This window comes from Pipra filicauda, unplaced genomic scaffold, assembly GCF_003945595.2.
Source record: "Pipra filicauda isolate LSUMZ 115617 unplaced genomic scaffold, ASM394559v2 scaffold64_size3178608_pilon, whole genome shotgun sequence".
Classification (NCBI taxonomy): domain Eukaryota; kingdom Metazoa; phylum Chordata; class Aves; order Passeriformes; family Pipridae; genus Pipra; species Pipra filicauda.
This window is the reverse complement of record NW_024104809.1, coordinates 1,996,855-2,017,500: the sequence shown is the minus strand read 5'-3', so window position 1 is coordinate 2,017,500 and position 20,646 is coordinate 1,996,855. Positions and strand designations below refer to the sequence as shown.

Sequence of the window (20,646 nt, the reverse complement as noted above, 5' to 3'; positions counted from 1 at the left end):
GTGTTGCAAATACCAGGTTATACGCAAGCTAACATTATTTAGAGATGGTTTTGTTCAGTGCTGTAGGTAACAGTGCAAGCCACAGTTAAATCACTTACCCCTGCAACAGAACTCCTTTAAAAATTTGACCTTGAATACCAAAACCACACATTCTGCTGCTCTTTGCAGCAGTAAATTTGCCATTTCAGGAGATGATAGGTAGAAGTATGTGCTAGACCTTCAATTTAAGAATTTCCTCAGAACTAAGATGAATGTCACCTCATATCCCATAAATTGTATGGGTTTCCTAGGAAAGGCTGAAACCCTTTCCTGGGAAGACCTTAATAGAAATAGGAAAAAGTAATTACTGCCCATAGCAATATCCAGTACACCCAGCACGTACACTGCATTGAGACTGTAGTCACATTCCAAAGGCTGAATGAGGGGATAAGGTGAAAATAAAGTGTTTTAAAGTATCCTTAGTAATCCCCCTTAAACAGAGAAACCTGCTAGGGTAACAGTAGCTCCAAGGAAAGGGAGAGGAGCTCAGACCAGATGGTAGGTGAACAGATGTTCTGGTATGTTTTTCAGAAAATGAGCACAGCGAGGCAAATAAGCAGCATTCCCCCAATGTTCCCCAAACTGAGATTACGATTAAATTGCTCAAGTCGCACAGACTGCCTTGGTTCTGAGAGCCACTCAAGGTCCTACCACCATGGTTGAATTCATGGACATACACACACACAAAAAGATACTCATTATTATTTTTGTGTCCCCTGGTGCCTGTATCGGTGCAATAAATTGGAATAATTCCACAGCTTCCCTTGCACATCATGTCAAGGCAGGTAAGAGAAATGACTAACACAGACATCATACTTCATCAAGACACTGCGAATAGATCTGTCCTTCACTCAAAGGCTTACCAAATGCCATTACCTTATTCCATAGGGAATGACCATAAAGGAACCAAGACCTAGTTTCATAACAGCATTCTAAATTGTCATGCTCTACCACTTCGCATTAAACTTGTCAAATGCCCTTGTTTGGTATGGAGCTTGTGGGAACTGTGACAAATCCCAGAGAAATAGTGTAATCAATAGAGAATTAGAATGTGCAGTGCATATGGCCAGGGATGCAGAAAAGGGAGATGGAAACAGAGAAGATGCAATAGTAATTAAAAAATTACTTGCCTAAAAATGTCACTCACCTGCACACACCACTTCTGATAAGAGAGAGAATAGAGACCATTAACCAAGGACTTGCAACTCATCTGCTATTAACAAAATGTGACCATCTACTAAGCAAGAATAGTCAATACATGAAAAGACTTGCATCAAGGAAACCTTAGTCTATTAAATATGCAGAAGAAAAAAAAAACCACAACAATCAGGAACTCAGGTTCTGTTTCATAGGAACATAACAGAAATCTAGCTCCCAGCTTGAATAAAAACTTGGAGCAAGATAGAAAAATGGTTCTTCAATTAAATATAAGAAGACCTCCTAAAGAACAAAAGAGAAGGTGAAATATTTCTCGAAGTCCTTCCTTAATTTTGTTACAGATTCTAAAGTTTATATAGTCTTCTTACAGCATCGTGCTCAAAATTTTTTTTTGCTTCCTTCGCACCTGCCCAACCTCATCACTCAACCTTCTCAACTCTCCTACCTCATGTTTGTCTCTCTTGTTCTTATTTCACTTACTCCTCTGCATCTCCTGTGCTGAAAATGAAAGTTTTCTAACTAAAAAGTACACATAAAAAAACCAAGAAATAAGCACATTTTTGTTTCAAATATTTATTTAAAAGTGTTTTAAAACAACATCTTAGATGGATACACCATCTAATTTTAGTTTTGAAACAAATTCTTGAAGTCGATAACTTCCCAGAACAGTTAAAAAATGTAGTTATTTGTTTAAAGTAAATGACCACCTCAAACCAGAAATCTTTTGTTGAAGTCTGCACCATTAGTTATAAGTATAAATTACATTCTATTGGGTGTTGAAAAAGATAATTAGATGCCAAAGAGAACTTTAAGGTCAGCCAGAGTGAGCTTAGTGAGGGCCTCTCCTTTGCCTGACAGAACCTGCTGGGCAAGACCTTTCTTCCTCGTCTGGAGTTGCAGGATCTTTTCTTCTACTGTTCCTTCACAGACAAACCTAAAAAAAAAAAAAAACAAACCCAAAAAAACCCCACCAAAAAACCCCCAACAAAACTAAGCCACATCATCTCAAATGCTAGGAGCAAGTGTCAGCATTATTTATTGTCTTTCCCAGCAAATTCCCCAAGACTCGTCTCAGAAATTAATATTCTATTATGTGACTGATGCAATATACCTCTGAACAGAAACCAGCTGTCCTCATATCCAAATATTATAACCTTTCAAATACAAGCCTGATGCACTTAAGGCCTCAACTTTGGTCATCTGAAGTGGCAGTAATTCTGTGACAAAATCCTGAAATGACTGTTTCATAACTGATGGCATCTATTTACCAAAATCATTGTACCCAAAGGAGCACTTTGGATTCTGGTGTCTTTAATGCGCTGTGCATTTACAATAAGTAAGTTAGTCTTTTAGGTCTTAGTTATAGATGCTTTTTTAAAAATCCACTTTGCCACTTAATAGAAGTGTTCTTTATGATGTTATTAAGTGATACTAGAAAGGTCCAAGCTTAGGTGAAAAACCTCCACTGAATTAACAGAAATGGTTAGGCACCTAAATTATTCTCAGGAATGAACAGGACATTCCCTCTAAATCACAGGCTGAAAAACAAGAAATCCCTGCTAGCTATCAGGACAGCAACACACAGGCAGGTGCCACATAAAAACGTTTTCATGTGTTCTATCTCAGTGCCCAAACCTCGATCCCACTGTCACTCCTTGTGTCTAGCTCTAAGTAAAGAAGCCAAGGCCTTGTCTCACTGATTAAAGTCAGACAGCACATGGGCAGCAGCTGCCTCATTTACTGCTAAGTAAAATCCTGACCTGTGTATCACAACGTCCTTCTGCTGCCCCACTCGGTATATGCGGTCACATGCCTGGTCCTCCAGAGCAGGATTCCTGCAAGGTAGAAAAAATAATAATAAAAAAATAGATGCCTCTTTTTATTGCCTGCAGTGCATCCTGTTTTCATCCTCTGTAGAGCTAAAACTGCTCCCAGGTTATCTTAGGTTTAGAGGCTTGCTGGCCAGTATTCACCCAGGCTGTATTTCCCTTGGCCTTGGGTAGAAGAATGCTACAACTCCACACAAAGCCAGCTGTATGGATTAGACCACTGGTCCATGTAGCCCCGTATTTCTGGCCAATAGTTAGTACTCAGAGAAAGCCCATAGCTGGTGAGGAAAGAGAGTGAAGCAGAAAGGCAAACCCCATTGAAAGAGGCCATCACTCAAGAATATTTGGATAAGAAATGGTTTCATTTGACAAAGTTATAGGGAATACTTGTTCGTGTAACTTCCATATTACAGAACCATCTCCTTAAGGCTGCTACTCAGCAGCTGGTTTTGCAATCAGGCACGTTAGTTTGCTTTGTAAATTCCCATAAGCAACATTTAGTTTAAAAAAAATCTGCAATTCTGACTTTGATGAGGGACAACAAATATTAGGAGCTCAAACACGCTATTTTCATAATAAAATATGTAAAACCCAAAGGTACTTTAGTTATGCCCAGTCACTGACTATGCTCAACACAATCGATTTGTTTCAAGATAAAATTGCCTGTAGGCACTACTGTACCATTTTCACTACTGCAGGAAATTAAGGTAGGGACTGCCAAGTCCCCACTAGCCTTTTGTGATACAGAGCTGCATACTTGCATCTTTGGATTGCTGTTATAGTCCTCTATTTTCTTACCCCTACAGAACTGTATTTCATTGGATTAACTAATTAGTGTCTTGGGTGAAAGCTATAGCAAAAACACTTTCCTACAACTAACTCTAGCCCTTACATTGCCCTCCTATCCCAGTTGTATCAGACATCATAATACATGTGGTGAGAAAGAAAAGCAACATGCCCAATATATACACTCAGAGATGTAACTTTTGTTTCTTTTTACCAGTGCATGTCAAGGAGAAAGAGATGGTTTCCTCCAGTCAAGTTCAGGCCAACGCCTCCAGCCAGCAATGAGACCAACATTACCTTCAAAGGCCAAAAGAGAGTTAGGGAGCCCATTTCCAAAAAACAAATGCTTCATTTGAACACACTGAAGATTTAGACAACCTTTGAACTAGCTTTGGAGTTGGATGATTTTAGTACAGAAGGCGGACATCAAAAGGAGCTTTGTAGCAGCTCCTTCTTCCCGTTATAAGATGTACATTTGTTTTTACAGCTACCCCTTTCTCTGCTGATCTTGGCATGTAGAGGTCCAAATGACAGTAGTGCCAGCAAATGGAATCACAAAGTCAGCTATCACAGCTGCTCATAGCAGCACTAGGGACTACTTCCCTGCCCTGATTGCATACCTGAGGCCCTTTAGGATTGCAATTGAACTCTTCTACCACATCCATTCTCTGTTTAGGATTGACAGAGCCGTCCACTGTTGCGTACTTCAGCCCCAGTCGCTGGAGGTGCACAGCCACAACTTTCAGCATACTCGTCCACTGGGAGACAACAACACTGGAAAGGGAGCAGGGAGCTTATGACAAGGTCTGTGTGTACTGTAACAGGTTGGTTATTGCACTGTCTCACCCAGGAGGAGACAACAATTCAGTCACTCTTCCCGGCTGCAAACTGCAACCAAGCCCTTTCCCAATTCAGAAATAGATTCACCTCCAGGTGTAGTGGTAGAACCTGCTGTGGAAGGCTAATATCCAATAAACTTCAGGTAAATTAAGGCTGTAACTTTCACCTCTATTTTTGGATTTTACATTTCCACCTACCAATTACAATTCCAAGTCACAATGCTGAGCTTTTTCTGCAGTACGCAAGAATCAAATGCAACACCAACTTGGATTGATTGGAGCCTCTCACTCACCAAGTCGTGGACTAAAGAGTTTGTGAGGCAATAATTTGTTCAATAGCTTCTTGGAAGGGAACAAAAGCAATGTTGGTGTTCCCATTCTTATGACGGGGATTAATTTTGGAAAAGACTCTGGAAAAAAGCTTTCTACATATGGTGCAATTCTGGAAATGCCCAAAGTGATTCCCCCTTCCAACTGACCCCTAACATAACACAGGTGTCGCTGCTTCACAGCCACACATCTGTAAGAGCATTCTACACTTTTAACAAAAACAAGCAGAAACCCCTGTATCACTGCAGTTTGGTGCACAGCAAAGACAGGGGGAACCTGCACAGTGAGAGTGCAGGACTTCAGCTGCACTACAGGCCCTCTGATCAATGCATTCCTTTATCTCAAACAGGTTCAGGTTTAACCTCTACCTTATTCCTCCACTTTTTTGGGGGTTGTGGCATGAGTTGCAGAGCTGAGGACAAATATTTGTCAGCACAACCAAGTTATTTCCAATTCCATTTTTGGAGAAAAGAGTCCTCCTGGGCCTCAAAGCCTGAGATTTCTCACACGTTCCCTTATGTTTACACTGACCTACATCTTAAATTCCCTTCTTTTGTCTTAGATTTTTTTCCTCAAAATCTGTGTTCAACTATTGCAGCACACCAGGAGTTTTGTATTCCATTATTTAAAACTATTTCTGCTGTTGTCAAGTAACATGCTTCTCTAAATCACTATGACTAAAGAAAAGGACAAGCTCACTAACCTTTTCTGAGGCTCTGAGTGACTCTGAATAGTTTTCAGTTCAGCCAAGAGGTAAGCTATCTGCAGGAAAAAAAAAAAGGTTAGTCTGCTTGCTCATAATCCAGTTCATGACTGGCTACTCTTCATGAAAACAGAAAGTGATCAAAATAGCTTTTCAACTGGAACTTCTCCTGTGCTCAGACTTTGAAGAGATTTTAAGAGTCATTGGTAAGAACACTACCACCACAGAAAAGTGTGTCAAGAAATCAAATCATACAAACATATCTTATAGATTCCAATCTTTCTGTGAAAAGCCAAGTTATTGCCATCTCTTGCTGCCATCCAATTTTTTCTAGCTTTTCACAAGCACCATGGTCTCACATGCAAGCTTTTCTGAACTTCTGTGAAGCCAGTGTTCAAGATTTTTACTGACAGTTTTTCAGCAGTCAGATTCTCACAGCTTTACCAGAAGCACCCCTTAACACCTGAGAAGCTGAAGCCTTCCCAGAAGGAGTTCAGCAGGCTATCAATCTACACATCTGACTTCATCTAAATTGACAACTTAGCCTGATCTGCAATTACCAAGGTGCGACAATTTGTTAATAATTTAAAAGGCAAAGTGCTGAAATCCAAGCTTCTCAAGGAAGGTAAGAAAGCCACAACCAGAATACCTTTGAGCTCTCCCTGGTGATTTCAAAGATATCTGTTTTAAAAGCTGTGCCATTGAGATAGACTGTTGATTGGGAATCAGGAGTCTGGAGCTCAGACAGTGTCAAAGCACCAAGTTGTTCCTCAATGGAAAGGGAAAGACCTTCACTGTTCAAGTTAACTTGGTCCAGAGCCTGTGGGAAAGAAAGCAATATAATAAGGGATCACAGTCAAGGCTGAGATCAAATTCAGTACTGATCCACAGTCTGCACAATGTCTGCTGAATACAGTGGGTTTGAAGGATGCTGTGCAATATGAAGATAAAACGATTGAGGAACACTAGTGGGGCAGACTAACAGTCCCTTTGGGCCCTTCCCTAAGAAGGGGCAGTGTAAGGAAAACATGTGAGCTTCACCATTTTCTATGGTCCAGTCTCCTCAGATGCCCTCTCCCATAGCATTTAACAACTGCAGGATGAAAGACGTTAGAAGATAAATTCCTGCCTGTTCCCTTAATAGCTGAATTTATTCTACAGCTGCTTTATATGACAGGGCCAAGAACTTTTGAAAGATTAATCTATTTCATGCAAGGCAACTTCAATCAAAGCACTTACAGAGCTCTCCAAAACACAAGCCCTTAAAACAGGCTACACTTGTGCACTTTTTGAGGCTAGGTTAAGACAAAGACTTCTTTCACATGAAAATTCTGTTTGGTTGGGTTTTTAAAATCTAAATAAAGTATTTCCAGACACACAGCTGCCCATATAAGTCATGCTAAGAGATGCAAGGGTGTTACAGTCTGTTCACTTACAGAAACACTCAAAAATCTCCACAAAAGAACCTCACAATACAATACAATGCAATGCAATTACCACTTTCAGTAAGGAGAGATGGCAGCAGCACTGACGGAGCCTCAAGAGCATGGATAAGACGTGGACAGCGCTTGAGACCTGGGAGGCACTTTGTGAGCCTGCTAAAAATTCCTTTTGACTGACTCCAAACTCTTGTGCAACTGCAGAGGAAGGGAAGACAAAACATAAAGAGCTCTTGGAGTCATTTCCAAGCACTGCCCAGCCACCTCCAGGAAGAGATTCATCAATAAGAGACAAGAATCAACAGGCAAGCAAATACCTGATTAAACATAGGAACCCATCAACCCCCACTTAAAAAAAAAGGAAGACAACAAGACAAGTCAGAATACCTTATAACACTGACATCTATTGTCTGAGCAGTTAGACCTTTACTTCAGAAAGAAATTTCAGACCCAAAGAGGTTAGGAGATTTTCCAAGAGCCACAACAGTGAGACTATACTTTTGGAATACTATGGTAGGGTTCTCTGTAACATCAGGGGATCATTATCCAAAGAATTTCTAAGTCCTGACCCCATGTGGCCAGGTCTGTTCCCCCTTGTTAACTGGGCACTTAAAGAGCCACTTTGCAAATGTTTTCAGAGGAGGGTATGCTCAAACCTTTCTCAAATGGGTTACCACCAGCATATTCTCTGTCTTCATTTTTCTGCTCTTGTCTCTTTAGGTAGGATTGCAGTGTTGACCTGCAAAAACAAGACAAAGACACTGGAATGTACAGCAGGAAAAAAGGCAAGAAGGCCCTGAGCTTAACAAGCAAGCTGATGATGCTTTAAAAGGAAGGTTTCATTAATCATCACAAAATGTCACAAAAAACCACCAGTTTTGTTTAACTTGAGTACGATCAAAACCAAGATCCATTCTGGAAATCAGCAGCAAGTCCGTTTATTGGAATACCTTGAGTATAAGGACACCTTTAAATGTATATTTAAAAGGAATGAAAACTATTTACGTTGACACCAGTAAAAGAGACCCTGGAAGAATACCAAGTGATGCTGGCTTGCATTACAACCACCTGGAGAGGCCAGCATAATTTCTGATTGCACAAGTATCACAGAGCAAAGATAACAATTCTCTCCTTTACAGGTGCTGGCACATCATCATTTGAGAACTACTGTTGCAATTCCAAGTCTTTGGCGCTTTGAAATCAATGAGATTAAGTGTAAGTCTAGAACACAAAGCTCATACAAGGCGTGAACCTCTGGGAGAAAAGAAATTAATCAGTTTTGCCTACTACCAGTACAAGCACTGTATTTTCAAACATACTTAACAGATAAGTCAGAAAGGGAAAAAATTAACAGGAGTTTGTCCAATAACTCTTTTCATCTAAAATGAATTTCTTTTCTTGCTTTTCACACCAGTAAGAAACAAAACCACAAAATACAGTATCTCTACCCACAGTCATACCTGGATCTTGCAAAGAGCACATTGTACACAGACTGCTCCTCTGCTGAAAGTTTTAACTGATGCAACCGTGTGCTACGCTGGGGCAGAGATACCTGAGGCACAAATTCACAGGATCAGATGAATATAGGGCAAAAATCTTATAGACCATCACAAATATCAGCAATCAAAGATCTAACAAAGATCTAATCAAAGATTCTAAGTCTCAGAACATAGCTGTTTATTCTTTAAAGCTATGTGTATTAATGCAACTACAACACAACATAGATACTCACAGAACTCCAAGAAGCCTGGTTAACACAAGATAAAAACTTCTATTCCAACTCATCTGAGAACAAGAGGCATGAGCTACTCGATATGAACTGCTCCGTAATGACCACGGAGGGACTATTTTTTTGCATTGTAAAAGTAGCTTCTCATTTCCCCATTCAGAATCAGAAAGTACTCCAAAACTACACCTTTTAAAGGCTTACAGACAGACCAGTGACCTCAGTTTATAGACTATTTGTAAAGAGTTATGCAGAAAGCCAATGCTCCAGCACACACCAGGTCCATTTGACAGGTAGCAGCTTTGATTCTCAGAGAGCCAGCTGGGCAGCCTAGGCTAACTTTCCACATAAGTGGCCATCTACTTGCAATTACTTGGCATGTTCTTGTCTGCGTGCGATTTATAACAAAGGTTTAATTAATGTGTATATTTCTGCTTTCTGGATAAGCGACTGGAAAAGCATCCCACAGGCATTTGCTACTCTTGCTCAGCAGACTGCAGTAGACAGGAAAATGCATCCATTAACAAATTTATGCATGTAAATAAGCAGACATGAGTGCCTGCTACAAGGACAACCACGGAATGATGGTATAGTTGTGTAGGGCGAAGTTCTTACCAAGGGCTTGCCAGCTGAATCCAGCTGGTTCTTAGTTCTCTGCAGTAAGAGGCTCCTAGTTAAGAGGCTTAGCCTCTCTGCTCCCTTCTTTGTGTTGTTGTCTACCTGGTACTTCCACACTTTGTATTCATCAAAAGGAGAGCAACGTAGAAACCTATGACAGGAAGGAAGGAGACTTCATACTAAGGGAAGAAGAGTTCTTCAGTTGCTTTTGAGTGACCAGAACCAAATTCCTTGCTATCCAAAACAAACCATTTCCAAATGCTGTAACTGCATTACCAAGCAGCAGTAAAACACTTCCAGTCTAATGGTGGCGAAAACTTGTTTGCCAAAAAGTCTTATCATCACTAACAGTGTAAGCACCTCCTTCTGATGCTGTACCTATCACTTCCTCTCAGCCCATTATGTCTCCAAGCATCACCAGCAAATGAAGGACATCAAGGTGCAGAGGCACTTGCCAAAAAGCATATTCATTTGTTATTTCAAAATACCAGGCTTCTTACTTGAAAATTAATTTCAATTATCCAAAATTAAATTCAAATGCAAGTTCTCTCTGCTTGTCCAACACCATTTGTAATCTTTCCCCCCCTCAGCAAAGAAAAGTCTCTGCTTATCATTTGTTCAGAGAAGCCAAAGTTTTCAGCCTTTCCTTCAATGCTCTTGTAGCACAACACTCTAAGAAGGTCCTCCCAGGCTGCTCTGGTAGCAACAAGGAGAAACTCCCAAAACTTCTGTTCATTACAATTAGTTGTGTGAATATTCATCCTGGAGACATAGATCTGAGGTAATTTCCCCTTTGTCCTTCCTGGAAGGAGAAAAGCTACACAAAACCAACAGTAGACACATGGTCAACTTTTTGCCTCAGCCATCAGCTCTGTACGTGCCTGAAATGTTAATATAACCAGTCTCACTACTCCACACATCTCAGAAACATCTCAAACTAAGAAACAACTTCAGCATTTCATCAGAGAAGAATTACTAGGATCGGCCCCCTGTCCATGTGGTCATGTGCAGCCAGCTCACCTCAGGAGGGAGTACATGTCCAGCAAGTTGTTCTGTATCGGTGTCCCGGTGACGGCCCACCTGGCACTGGCTCTCAGCTTGCACACAGCTATGGAGGTTTGAGTCCTTGGGTTTTTAATATTGTGAGCTTCATCCAGTATAAGTCGAGCCCAAGCTACCCTGAGCAGGGGGGAACAGGGAGATGACCCACTCTGAAAGAAAAAGTAGGCTATTTATAACCTAGAGCAGTAAACTTGCTAGGCTCTCCAAAGAGCCACAAGCAAACATATTTTTCAAGCAAGAAGCCTTTTCCTGATGTTAGTCAGCAGCAATTTGTGTTCTGTCAGGTAAGAAAAAGTGTCCAAAAATCATCTCTTTAAAGCTTCCATGATGGTTTATAAGCTGAAGACTATAACATATTTGCCTGTTTCTAATAAAAAATTCAAATATTTTGCTGTTTTTCTTGCTTTTTACATCACTTTTTGCTTCCAAAGAGGCATTTCATATCAGTTTTTCTAGGATGAGACCAAGGACCACATATAATTATTCTGATCTCTCAACAGTTTTACAGGTGCCCCCCAGAAGTTTCAGGAAATTCAAAGCCCTGTTTTCTTTAGGAGGAGCTACATCTAGATCTGTACACAGAGGTAGGAGACAGCAATATCCACACTAGCAAAGGGATTCCTCTATGCTGTATAGTCATTTCGGTTAGAATTCAGAAAGCACTTATTTATTTTCACGGCCTAGCAAACACGCTGCTGTTTCTTCAAGGCAGCACATCAGCTGCCTCAGACTCAGTTCAGACTGACCCAGAGCCTGAGCACAATAGATTTCTGGTAGATTAAAGTGACATCAAACAACAAAGAACATCAAATGGGAGTTTCTAGTGCTCCTTCACCTCAAAAGGAAGAGTACAGGATTCATCACTACATTCTTAAAATCAGTTTTTAAAACATTTCCACTGTATTCAATGTAGCATATTCTATAATTCTACAGAACAGATTCATTGTGAGTATTGGTCAACGTTCTCTTTCTGGACTTCACAGCACTTTCATCACTTTATTTTTATTGTGCAAACTCAACAGGGGCTTATGGAAAAGAAAAATTCAAGCTGCTGCTCACTGTAGCACATAATAGGTGCTACTTGAAGCAATAATGGCTTTGCAACACCTCAGAACAAAACCTTAAGGCATTTCCCTATCAACAGTTTGGCTTCTCACCCCCACATCATGGTCCTCAGCAGGGATTTCCCCCTCCTCCTTGCTTGTGGGGACCTCCTTGGAGAGAAGGCTGTAGGTTGTGACAACAACATCGTATCCAGAAAGCCTTGACAAAGGGAAAGTAGTAATCAGGAGCAAGAACAAATGAGGAACTCCTTTTGCAAGACAGACAAAATGCATGCTGAAGGATACGTTTAAGAACAACACAGTTCTACAGGAGCTGAAATGCTGAGTTCTACAAAAAACTGAGCTTCCTAGCAGTCAAACAGGAAGGACACACTGTCCCCATTTTATAGTTACTGAAAGTAGACACAGCAAGCTCAAGATGAAAGCAAAAACCAGTGGTACAGAATGCACACCACATGGGACGAATCCTGCTTAGAAATACTGCACCTAGAAATATTGCTCAGCATGAAGAGTGTAGAAAATTTTCTGATCTATACATAGAGCTGATTAAAAAAACCACAACAACCACAAAACACAAGCATAGGAGAAACTGCCACTGATGATTTCTGCAAGCAAGAGATGTTTTAGAGAATATACACCCTTTTTTCCTATCAGAAGCAACAACAGCCTCCACTAGAACCACTCAGTATGGGTACAGGCCATAAATGTTTTGCTATATACACCTTGACAGCAGACATCAGCCTGACCTTGAAGATCCTCCACATTTCCACACTTCACATTCTTTCATCATTCTACAGCCACTGAATTTCAACTTTGATAAACACAATCTCTTGCTACATAGTATTTTACCTTTCTTGGTCATATTTATGGTTTAGCACTTACACCTCTGCATGTTTATCTCTGTTTGCTCCATGGTACAAATAGACTCTCAGTTTGCCAAAGGCCACACGTTTGTCAATCTCTTTCTTCCAGTGATGGATCAAGGATGCAGGACATATGATTAAAGTGCCATGGGAAGGGATAACAGTGGAATCTGAAAGGAAATATTGCAGACAGGTTTCAATGTCTTCACATTAGACTAGAACAAAGACAGAAGTTTTGGAAATTCATAACAATTAAGACTGGTCCACTTTTCCTGTGAGCACAGTTTGTGGACATCTCTACATTACACTCTTGAGGACTGTTAGTTCTGGGTGGGGAAGAAATCTACTCAAACACTAATGCATCACTTTCTGTCTGCTCAGTTATGCTGTATACCTGCACACTTCCTCTGGATAAGCCTGAAAGGTTAGAACACAGGAACTAACTCTAACACCTACTGAGAACACAGTATCAAGTAAATTCTTCTTTCCTATTCTAGAAGACTGAAATATTACCATTTTGAACCACGTGGGAAGAACACATCCACACAGTCAGTAAACTTGGCAATACAGGAAAAAGTAGTCCAGCCAGTCTCATGAGGATGCCGACAGTAACAGGTTATGGACACAGAAACAATAGTCTTTTAAAACTCTAACATCCCTAATGCCTACGGGTAAAATAAAAGTAATCTTGGGGGTGAGGGGGGAAAGAGATCAGTCACAGGGAAGTGAGTAGTGACTATTTTAAGTCCTTATGAAAACTATGCATATGTTTGCTTATGCTTAAAAAACCATGAAACTTTTTTCAAAACAGCATATGCTGGCTTTAATTGTTTCAGGAAAATAGTCAATAAAAAATTAATACCCAAACAATATAAAGTAATGAATATAAAATATTCATTATAAATTATAATATTATAAATTCATTTATATTATTTATATTATTCAATATAAAATCTGTACCATTTTTTGATAGCCATATGTCTAAGGTCTCCTTTCTTTTCTCTGTCTTCAGCTGTTTCTGGGCCAGAATGAGAGCAATCATCGTTAGAGTCTTCCCCAAGCCCATGTCATCCGCTGGAAAGAGACACACAGAAGTTGTGATGGGCTGCAGAAATGAGCCCCCTTAGTGCAGATCTACACTGAGGTAAATACTACAACAGAAATTGCCCTGGGGAACCCAGAAAAAAAACCCCAGGGTATGATTTTGTAATTGTTAACAGCTGTAACTGGTAATAGGGTAGCCTATACCAAATAGCCCTTTCAACATTCCTACAAAATAACTAGTTATTGGCCTCCAAGGAAGTCACATGCCAAACTGCTGCTGCCATAAATCTGCCCCCCGAAATCCACTTTCCTGTTCCGTTGCTCACCCAGAATTCCTCCACACGGCCTCTGACTCTCTCTCCAGAGCAGCCAGGCGAGTGCCTGTTTTTGGTGCAGCAGCAGTGGAATCTGAGAAGGCAAGACAGAGGATTTGAAGCAAACACCTTGCAAAATTCAGACACTTCTGCTTCCTGTACCAATCATCCTGTTGAACTGTTCTACTACCATCTTACTAAAAGGAGTTTACATACTTGTTCTTTTTCCACATGGACTGGGATACCCAAGGTAAGCAACTCCTGCAGACAGGAGGTCAGCAGTACCATTGATGAGTCTTCCTAATGCTTCACGGACAAACCAACCCAGTGCCTCACAGTGCTCTGAGAGACCAGGTGGAAAATCCACCCAGGACTGCCTTGCTCACAACAGGTATCACTGTCAAGAAAAGGCATTGAGAACACTTCCCCTTTTCCCACCAAGTCTAAGACCCCTATAGCCTCTTAAAACAGGAAGAGGGATTACATACTACCATCACAAAAAATTAAATGGCCTTCCCCACCACTTGAGAGGTCCCAAGATGATGTGACAAGTGACACAACATATGTGCATCAACACATCATCTTGTAGAGGCATGTGCCTTCCAATACCTTGCATATAACCTCAAGTACAGGTTCTGCATCACCTGACAGACAAGGAGTTTCTCTTCGGCAGATCAGAAAATCTGTGGCATTGAACAAAGTCAATCACCTGCAACACTTTTTTGAAAGACTTTCTTATAACTCATCAGGAAAAAAGAATAAGGTTCTCAGCCTGTTCCTCACACCTCTGTTCTGCCAGTCACGTACAAACAGAAGGTTGTGGGTTGGTTGCTTTGTTTGAGGCCCTGCTACTTCATTCAAGCACTAAGTGTTCTGAAGGCACCACAGCAAGAGGGCAGAACACCAGTACTGGCAATACAAAGCAACACCCGTGGATGGAATGTAATTAGAACATCTCCCTCCAGCATGATGAAGACTGCAAAGTACGTCAAAGTGGAAAGGAAGGGATGCTCTAGGGTATCACTCAGAGGTTGTGTTTCATTCATCAGCATGACAGCCTCCATCCTTGCCAACCCACCTTCAATCCAGAGGGATCTTCAGCTACTGTCTGCTCTGTCGGACAGGATTCTAGAGATTTGTGAAGCTGACTAATAGCCTCACATGTGGCATTGTGTACAGCCCTGATTCGGTCTTCTGTCATTCTTCCCCCATATAGATTCTGCATACCGAAGCTCACTGCAAAGATACAGGATTAGGCATAAGATGTGTTTACAAAGATAACTTTCCAAAGCAGATCTTTCACCTCAGAGACTGACCTCAGCAGCTACAGATGCCTGGGGGGTAATATTCAGCTCACAGTAACAAAAAAGGTTTAGTACTCTCACATATATCCACAGATTGCAGAATTATTTCAGAAGTAGTACTTAACAGTGTTCTCTTTAATGAAAAAATGTTTCTATACTTACTTCCAAAACTTTGGCCACAATATTCACTGGAACCCAAAGTAACAGCAGCAGAGGGGTGACTCTGTGAGCCTGAAGAGGCCTTTGCTGTAGGATCCTGGAGCGGGAGTGGTGTTATCAACTTTGTACCACCTGGCCTGTCACATGGGTTAGGCAAAGATTCTTCATGGCAGCTGTCGCTTGTGCTATCCTGCCCTTAAGGAGAAAGGAATCGCAGTCTATAAAGGTTTCACAGTGAAGCTCAGAGCCTCGTACTAGAGCCCAGAGAAGAGCCTCCATTTTGCTCAATAGTCTGCTTGCAAAATATTAAGTGGTCACAGCAGGTCACCACATCACCTGAGCCACTACAAACGCTAACGTGTGTCCTCTTAGCCTGCTCCTACGAGACAGGCAATGAGCTCAGCTCCAGCCTCTATATATGGTTTTATAGCAACACAGTAAATTCTGTAACTGTGATCAGATTAGTGCAAACACAACGTCAGTTTTGCACACTGTTCCCAGAAGATTTATTAATTTTGAAGACATCTTTCTTGTCAATATTTTGGACACAAAAACTACCAAAACATCCAAGAACAAATGGGCAAGAACTCATGAGCTTCTCTCTCCTTCACAGAAAGGTCTGTCTTGCTTAAAACCAGATATGGTATAAGGCACTGTGGCTGCTTTGTTGTGTTGTAGCTCGTGAGCTCCTGCTTCCTTGCTAGAGATCTTCAGTTTCCAGAGCTGTCAAACTGGATCTTTTCATCAACACAATTGATACTATGATCACAAAGTAACTCTTCTGTTGAGGGGATTGTTGAGGTAACTCAGCAAAATGCTTCTCTCTTGCACAGGCGATTAATACCCGTTAGTAGAATTAGGATATCACTTTATAGGAATGGCAAACTGGAAGCTGCTTATTTTGTATCTGGTAACTGAAAAATCCAGACACAACGACATGCATAAACAGCGTGGTTCCATACTGCAACAGAGGAAGTCAACACTTCACTGACACGGTCTCATAGAGACACCTGTCTCAATCATGTAGCCAAAGCTGGAAGGAAAACTAGCCCTGGAACCTAATTCTGGGAGGAAACTCCCTTGGGAAGCCACCACACTTCAGAGAAAACATTACAGTTGTTTCATTCATCTGCTCCCAAACTCATACCTTACAATTAACACTTTTCATCTTCAGTGAATCTCAACAGACAAACTTTATACAGACCACATGCCATATATAAGTTTATGCTATATTTCCTCAGTATTAACAACCGTTGTAAGACAAGCTGTTTTGTACAATCTGTTTTGAAACAAGCTGTTTCTGGAGCAAAAAAATTTTAGCCCTACCTTTTTCATTAGTATCTGCTGTTGAAATGTTAAGAGCACTGAGTGCAGCTTCCAAATCCTGCACTTGTTTTAATAACCTTTCTCCTTTATCTGGCAGCAGCTGAATGTTCACTCTAGCCAATGTACTCTGCCAAACAAGAAAGAAACCAAAACCTGAATATGGTTAACAAGTTCTCTGCCAACACAGAACAATCACATCAGAAGTTTAAAAACACTAATCTTATGCCATATTAACTTGTATTTTGATACTGTTCTGCAATCTCCAAAAGCTTTGAAGTGCCATTCAATGCAATTAAGTAGTCTTTTAGCAGAAAAGAAACTAACCCTTAATGTTGTTTAGAAAAGATGAAAGGACACAGGGAATCCCCATTTTTATGAAACAGGTATTCAAGAAACTTGGACAGTCTTAACATCTCTCAAAGCATCCAACGTTTAACCTACTTGCATGTTTCTTTCTACACTAGCACAAACAACTGTTCTGACTTTATTTTGAGGCTCTGTTCTGAAGTCTGGGCAAGCAGGGGGATAATAAAAACTATAGAACATAGTTACTGGCAACTATTAAAAAAACCCAAACAGACAGTTTATTTCATCTTAATGTGAGCTTTTGTAGCTAGATCACTTACTGCACAAGACCAAGAGAGACCACCAGAAACAGCCAGGTTATTTAAAAAGGTTAAGCTGGCTGTGCACTAATCCATCTTATGCAAATTACTTTCGGGTAAACGACAGGCACAACCTCAGGCAGGTCAAAACTGAGCATTCCCAAATACAGAAAGTTGTATTACCTTAGGGGTAATTGTCTTCCATCTGCTTAATACAACTATTCTGTGCATAGGCTGAATTCCCTCCCTTGCCCCATTTTCCTAAATCATATTTTGAGTTTCTGCTGTGAGGTGATACTGTATTCTGATGCCTGTCATGAGTAAGGGAAGTCACCCTGAACCCAGAATAATAAAACCCCCAAATAAATATGTACAAAAAATGACCTTTTTCTGCTTCAACTGGACTACAAGATGGTTATGAAGCTCTTTATGGTCTTGGGGTCTTTCCATGTGATGTGATGCTGCTGCTCCTGGCAAAGATGTCCCCAGCACACTCTTTCCTGAAGGAATCTCCACTGTTTTCTCAGGTTTACTTTTACCTGATGAGGAGTGAACAAATGGTACTTCATCACTGTCACTGCCAGAGGTTTCACCAGCAGGCTGTGGCAGCCCTGGCCTGATTTGTGCCTTGGGCGGCGCTGCCTCCGCTCCTCCTGCCAGGGCAGCACGCTGGGCTGGTGGTACTGCTGGAGAAATAGCATCTTCTTTAGCCATTGGTTTAATTTCTCCATTTTTCTGACCAGTGCAACCTTTCTCTCTCATTTCTTTATCCCTATAGATTTTTAAGCTTTTTTCTTCAAGTTGCTCCTCCTCTGGTGTCTTGGTACTTGTATTTTGCTTTTCAAGACTTAGTGGAAAGAGTTTTGGTCTTGCGCCTGGCTCTTTGTCCGCACATTCAGAAGACTTCTTGGATTCCCTGCCACTGCCACCATATTTCTCTTCCTCCCAAAGACTATTTTTCCCTTTCCTGGTCTCAGAAAGGCCAAGTTTAGATTCAGACACTGTAGTTTCCTGAAGTTCAGGATCACTTGTACTTCCTGTGGACGGTTTCATTTTAGTTTTCAGCCCTTCTAGAGGTTGTATCTCTTTGGAGGAATCAGAGGTTGATTTCTTTTCTTTATGTGACACCAGCACACTCTCCTTCTCTGCTTTTACTCCTTTTGCTTTACTTTCCTCCCTGTTTCCTTGGTTCATTTGTTTCCAGACTGATGGTGCACAATTCTTGTCCAGCACTTTGAATGGATTTCTGTGGCTGGTGGGATTGGAGAGGGCTGCTGTGTTGGGCTGGGATTCTAAGGCTTTTGACACTTTGGTAGCTTTTGGATCCTGCAACACATACAAGTGAGTAAATGCTGACATACAACTTATTAAAGCCTGTTAACTATACACAGAACCTGACCATCTCAAGCAAGCCTTCGTCCTCTGCAAAGATCATCTTTCCTATCATATTAATAGAATCAGAACTTCACACAATTTAGGAGAAAGAGAAGTCTCATCTACAGGACAGAAGGCTGATAAACTTATCAGCTAGAAAATATTAAATCTCTCACTAAATAGTCTCAGAGGCGATGACTGGATAAGGAATGAAAAGTCACGTTGAAATAAGGCGATACTATAATACAAGCAAAACACTCATACCTGCCATGGGACGCTTCCACACCATTTCTTCCCATTCAGCTTACTCTTAAGGCATCGGTAAAACAACCTACCAAAGATTAAAACAAGATTTGAACCACAGGAAGCAGTAAAGAAGCTCTAAGTATTCTTTAAAAAGTACTTCACACAAAAAACATCACAGACAAGTTCTCTTAATCTGTACTTTACCTTCAGACTTTTGCATAACAAAAGACCAGGAACATCGGCAGCAAAGCTTTTCATAAAAAACACTGTTCTCTGGATAATGATTCCTTGGGGTTTGGGCTTATTTTGTTTTTTTTTATTTTAGTAATAAAAATGTAACTGCTCAGGCAATAGTATTATCTACGTTCAGAGCATCAGAAGAATCCTATGATTTCAAGGTGTAAGGAAACAGCTCTTCTTTTAGTTACACTGCACAGGTCACCTCATCTTAAAGCAACTATGGAAAAGAAAAACTTTGGATGTGATTTCTTTTTTTAACCGGCAGCCAACCAGGAGCGCTGCAAGAACTTTATCAGAATTAAAATTGGTGAATTTGGTGCAACCATCACGAGTTCTGGATGAACCCAACCACAGGGCCACATTCAACTCTGTTAAAAACAAACATTATCTGATGACTCAGGTTTTTATCATTGGATATAACTGCTAATAACAGTAGCAAACACGCTAAGTGAAGGCCTCGGAGCTGGATGAGTCTTTTCAATTCTAGAAGGAAAGTACAAGTCAGCTGCCATCAAACAATTCCAAATGTTCCAACCTGTACAACAAACCCTCCTTTCCACTTTGAAAGACTGGCAGTTCAAGTCTTTCACTTGTTCACAAATAATGAAGAAAGTGAACAGCCTCCTGATCTTAACAAAAAAGATCTCTATTTTTAAAAGGTAGTATCCTAAGTCTTCAAATATGGCATAAAAACAAGATGCTCTAAGAACAGCCCTCCTTTCCCCACAGGACACAGGTACAGCTTATGTGGATGTTGAAGCCTCGTTACAGAAAAACTACTAAATCACAGGATTCAAGTTTTCTTACCTGTAACTAATAAACTAAAGGACCATTAGTCAGAAGCAGTTTAAGAAAATTATTTTAGGCACTGAACATAAGATAAAGATAGAAGAAGGAACGTAGGTTTTTACCTGTTTTAAGGCAGACATCCAGCTTTTAAAAAATGTGAGGAACTTACTCGTATTCATCTCTGCCCTGCTGCTGGACCAGGACCTGCAGCTCCACCATGCATCCCTCATGGATCAAGCAGTGAGAAGCAGGGACACTGAAAGGAGGAAAGGACAAGCGGAAGAATACAGACAAGAGGGGAACAGCCACGGCAAAACAAAAACTGTCACGTGGGACAAAACAAAGACTACGTGAGTCAGACAGCGCTGACACAGCACTGAGCTTCTCCGAGGGCAGCCGCCTGTGTCCCGTGCCCCTTGTCCCACCGCCCCATCCCCTTACGGCGCCGGCAGGACGTAGCCGCACTCCGCGGGGCCCCGCGTCCCGCACACGTAGAAGCTCTTCCCCTTGTTGGGGCCATCGCGGACGCCCGTCTTCAGGAAGCAGAGGGACCCTGCGGGGGGGAAAACACGGAACTGGTCAGACCGAGGCCGGGACCGGGACCCCTCTCACACACAACACCCCCCGCACACCCACCCGGCCCGGCCCGGCCCGGCCCTCACCATGCTCCGCGCACGGCACGGCCTCCATGGTCGCGTAGCACCGCCGCGTCCGCGCTTCGAAACAACCAATCCCGCCCTGCGCCTGCACACCGACCAATCAGCGCGGGGCAAGGGGGGGGGGGTTGTG

General features: G+C 41.4%; 1 protein-coding gene across 1 annotated transcript; it reads right to left on the bottom strand.

The window, feature by feature from the left end:
• Positions 1 to 1,751: 1,751 nt before the first annotated feature.
• TTF2 (transcription termination factor 2) lies at positions 1,752 to 20,591 on the bottom strand. The gene is made up of 23 exons (XM_027727626.2): positions 20,520 to 20,591; positions 20,299 to 20,410; positions 20,027 to 20,113; positions 18,847 to 18,913; positions 17,593 to 18,534; positions 16,604 to 16,730; positions 15,281 to 15,472; positions 14,893 to 15,050; positions 13,827 to 13,908; positions 13,417 to 13,530; positions 12,476 to 12,626; positions 11,687 to 11,792; positions 10,488 to 10,678; positions 9,465 to 9,618; positions 8,584 to 8,675; positions 7,780 to 7,862; positions 7,182 to 7,321; positions 6,334 to 6,504; positions 5,685 to 5,743; positions 4,433 to 4,586; positions 4,027 to 4,109; positions 2,958 to 3,032; positions 1,752 to 2,131 (listed from the first exon to the last, which is right to left on the bottom strand). The coding sequence occupies exons 1-23, from the start codon at positions 20,545 to 20,547 to the stop codon at positions 1,987 to 1,989; spliced, it is 3,513 nt and encodes a 1,170-aa protein (XP_027583427.1). The 5' UTR covers positions 20,548 to 20,591; the 3' UTR covers positions 1,752 to 1,986.
• Between the last annotated feature and the right edge of the window lie 55 nt (positions 20,592 to 20,646).

Bases quoted from the DNA above. Each gene is read 5' to 3' on its own strand.
- TTF2 (XM_027727626.2), bottom strand. From the start codon at position 20,547: ATGGAGGCCGTGCCGTGCGCGGAGCATG. The intron at 18,535-18,846 runs GTATGAGTGTTT...TATGTGTTGCAG, and splicing joins GTGGAAGCGTCCCATGGCAG to GATCCAAAAGCTACCAAAGT. The intron at 7,322-7,779 runs GTTTGAGCATAC...CTTCCTCTGCAG, and splicing joins TGGTAACCCATTTGAGAAAG to TTGCACAAGAGTTTGGAGTC.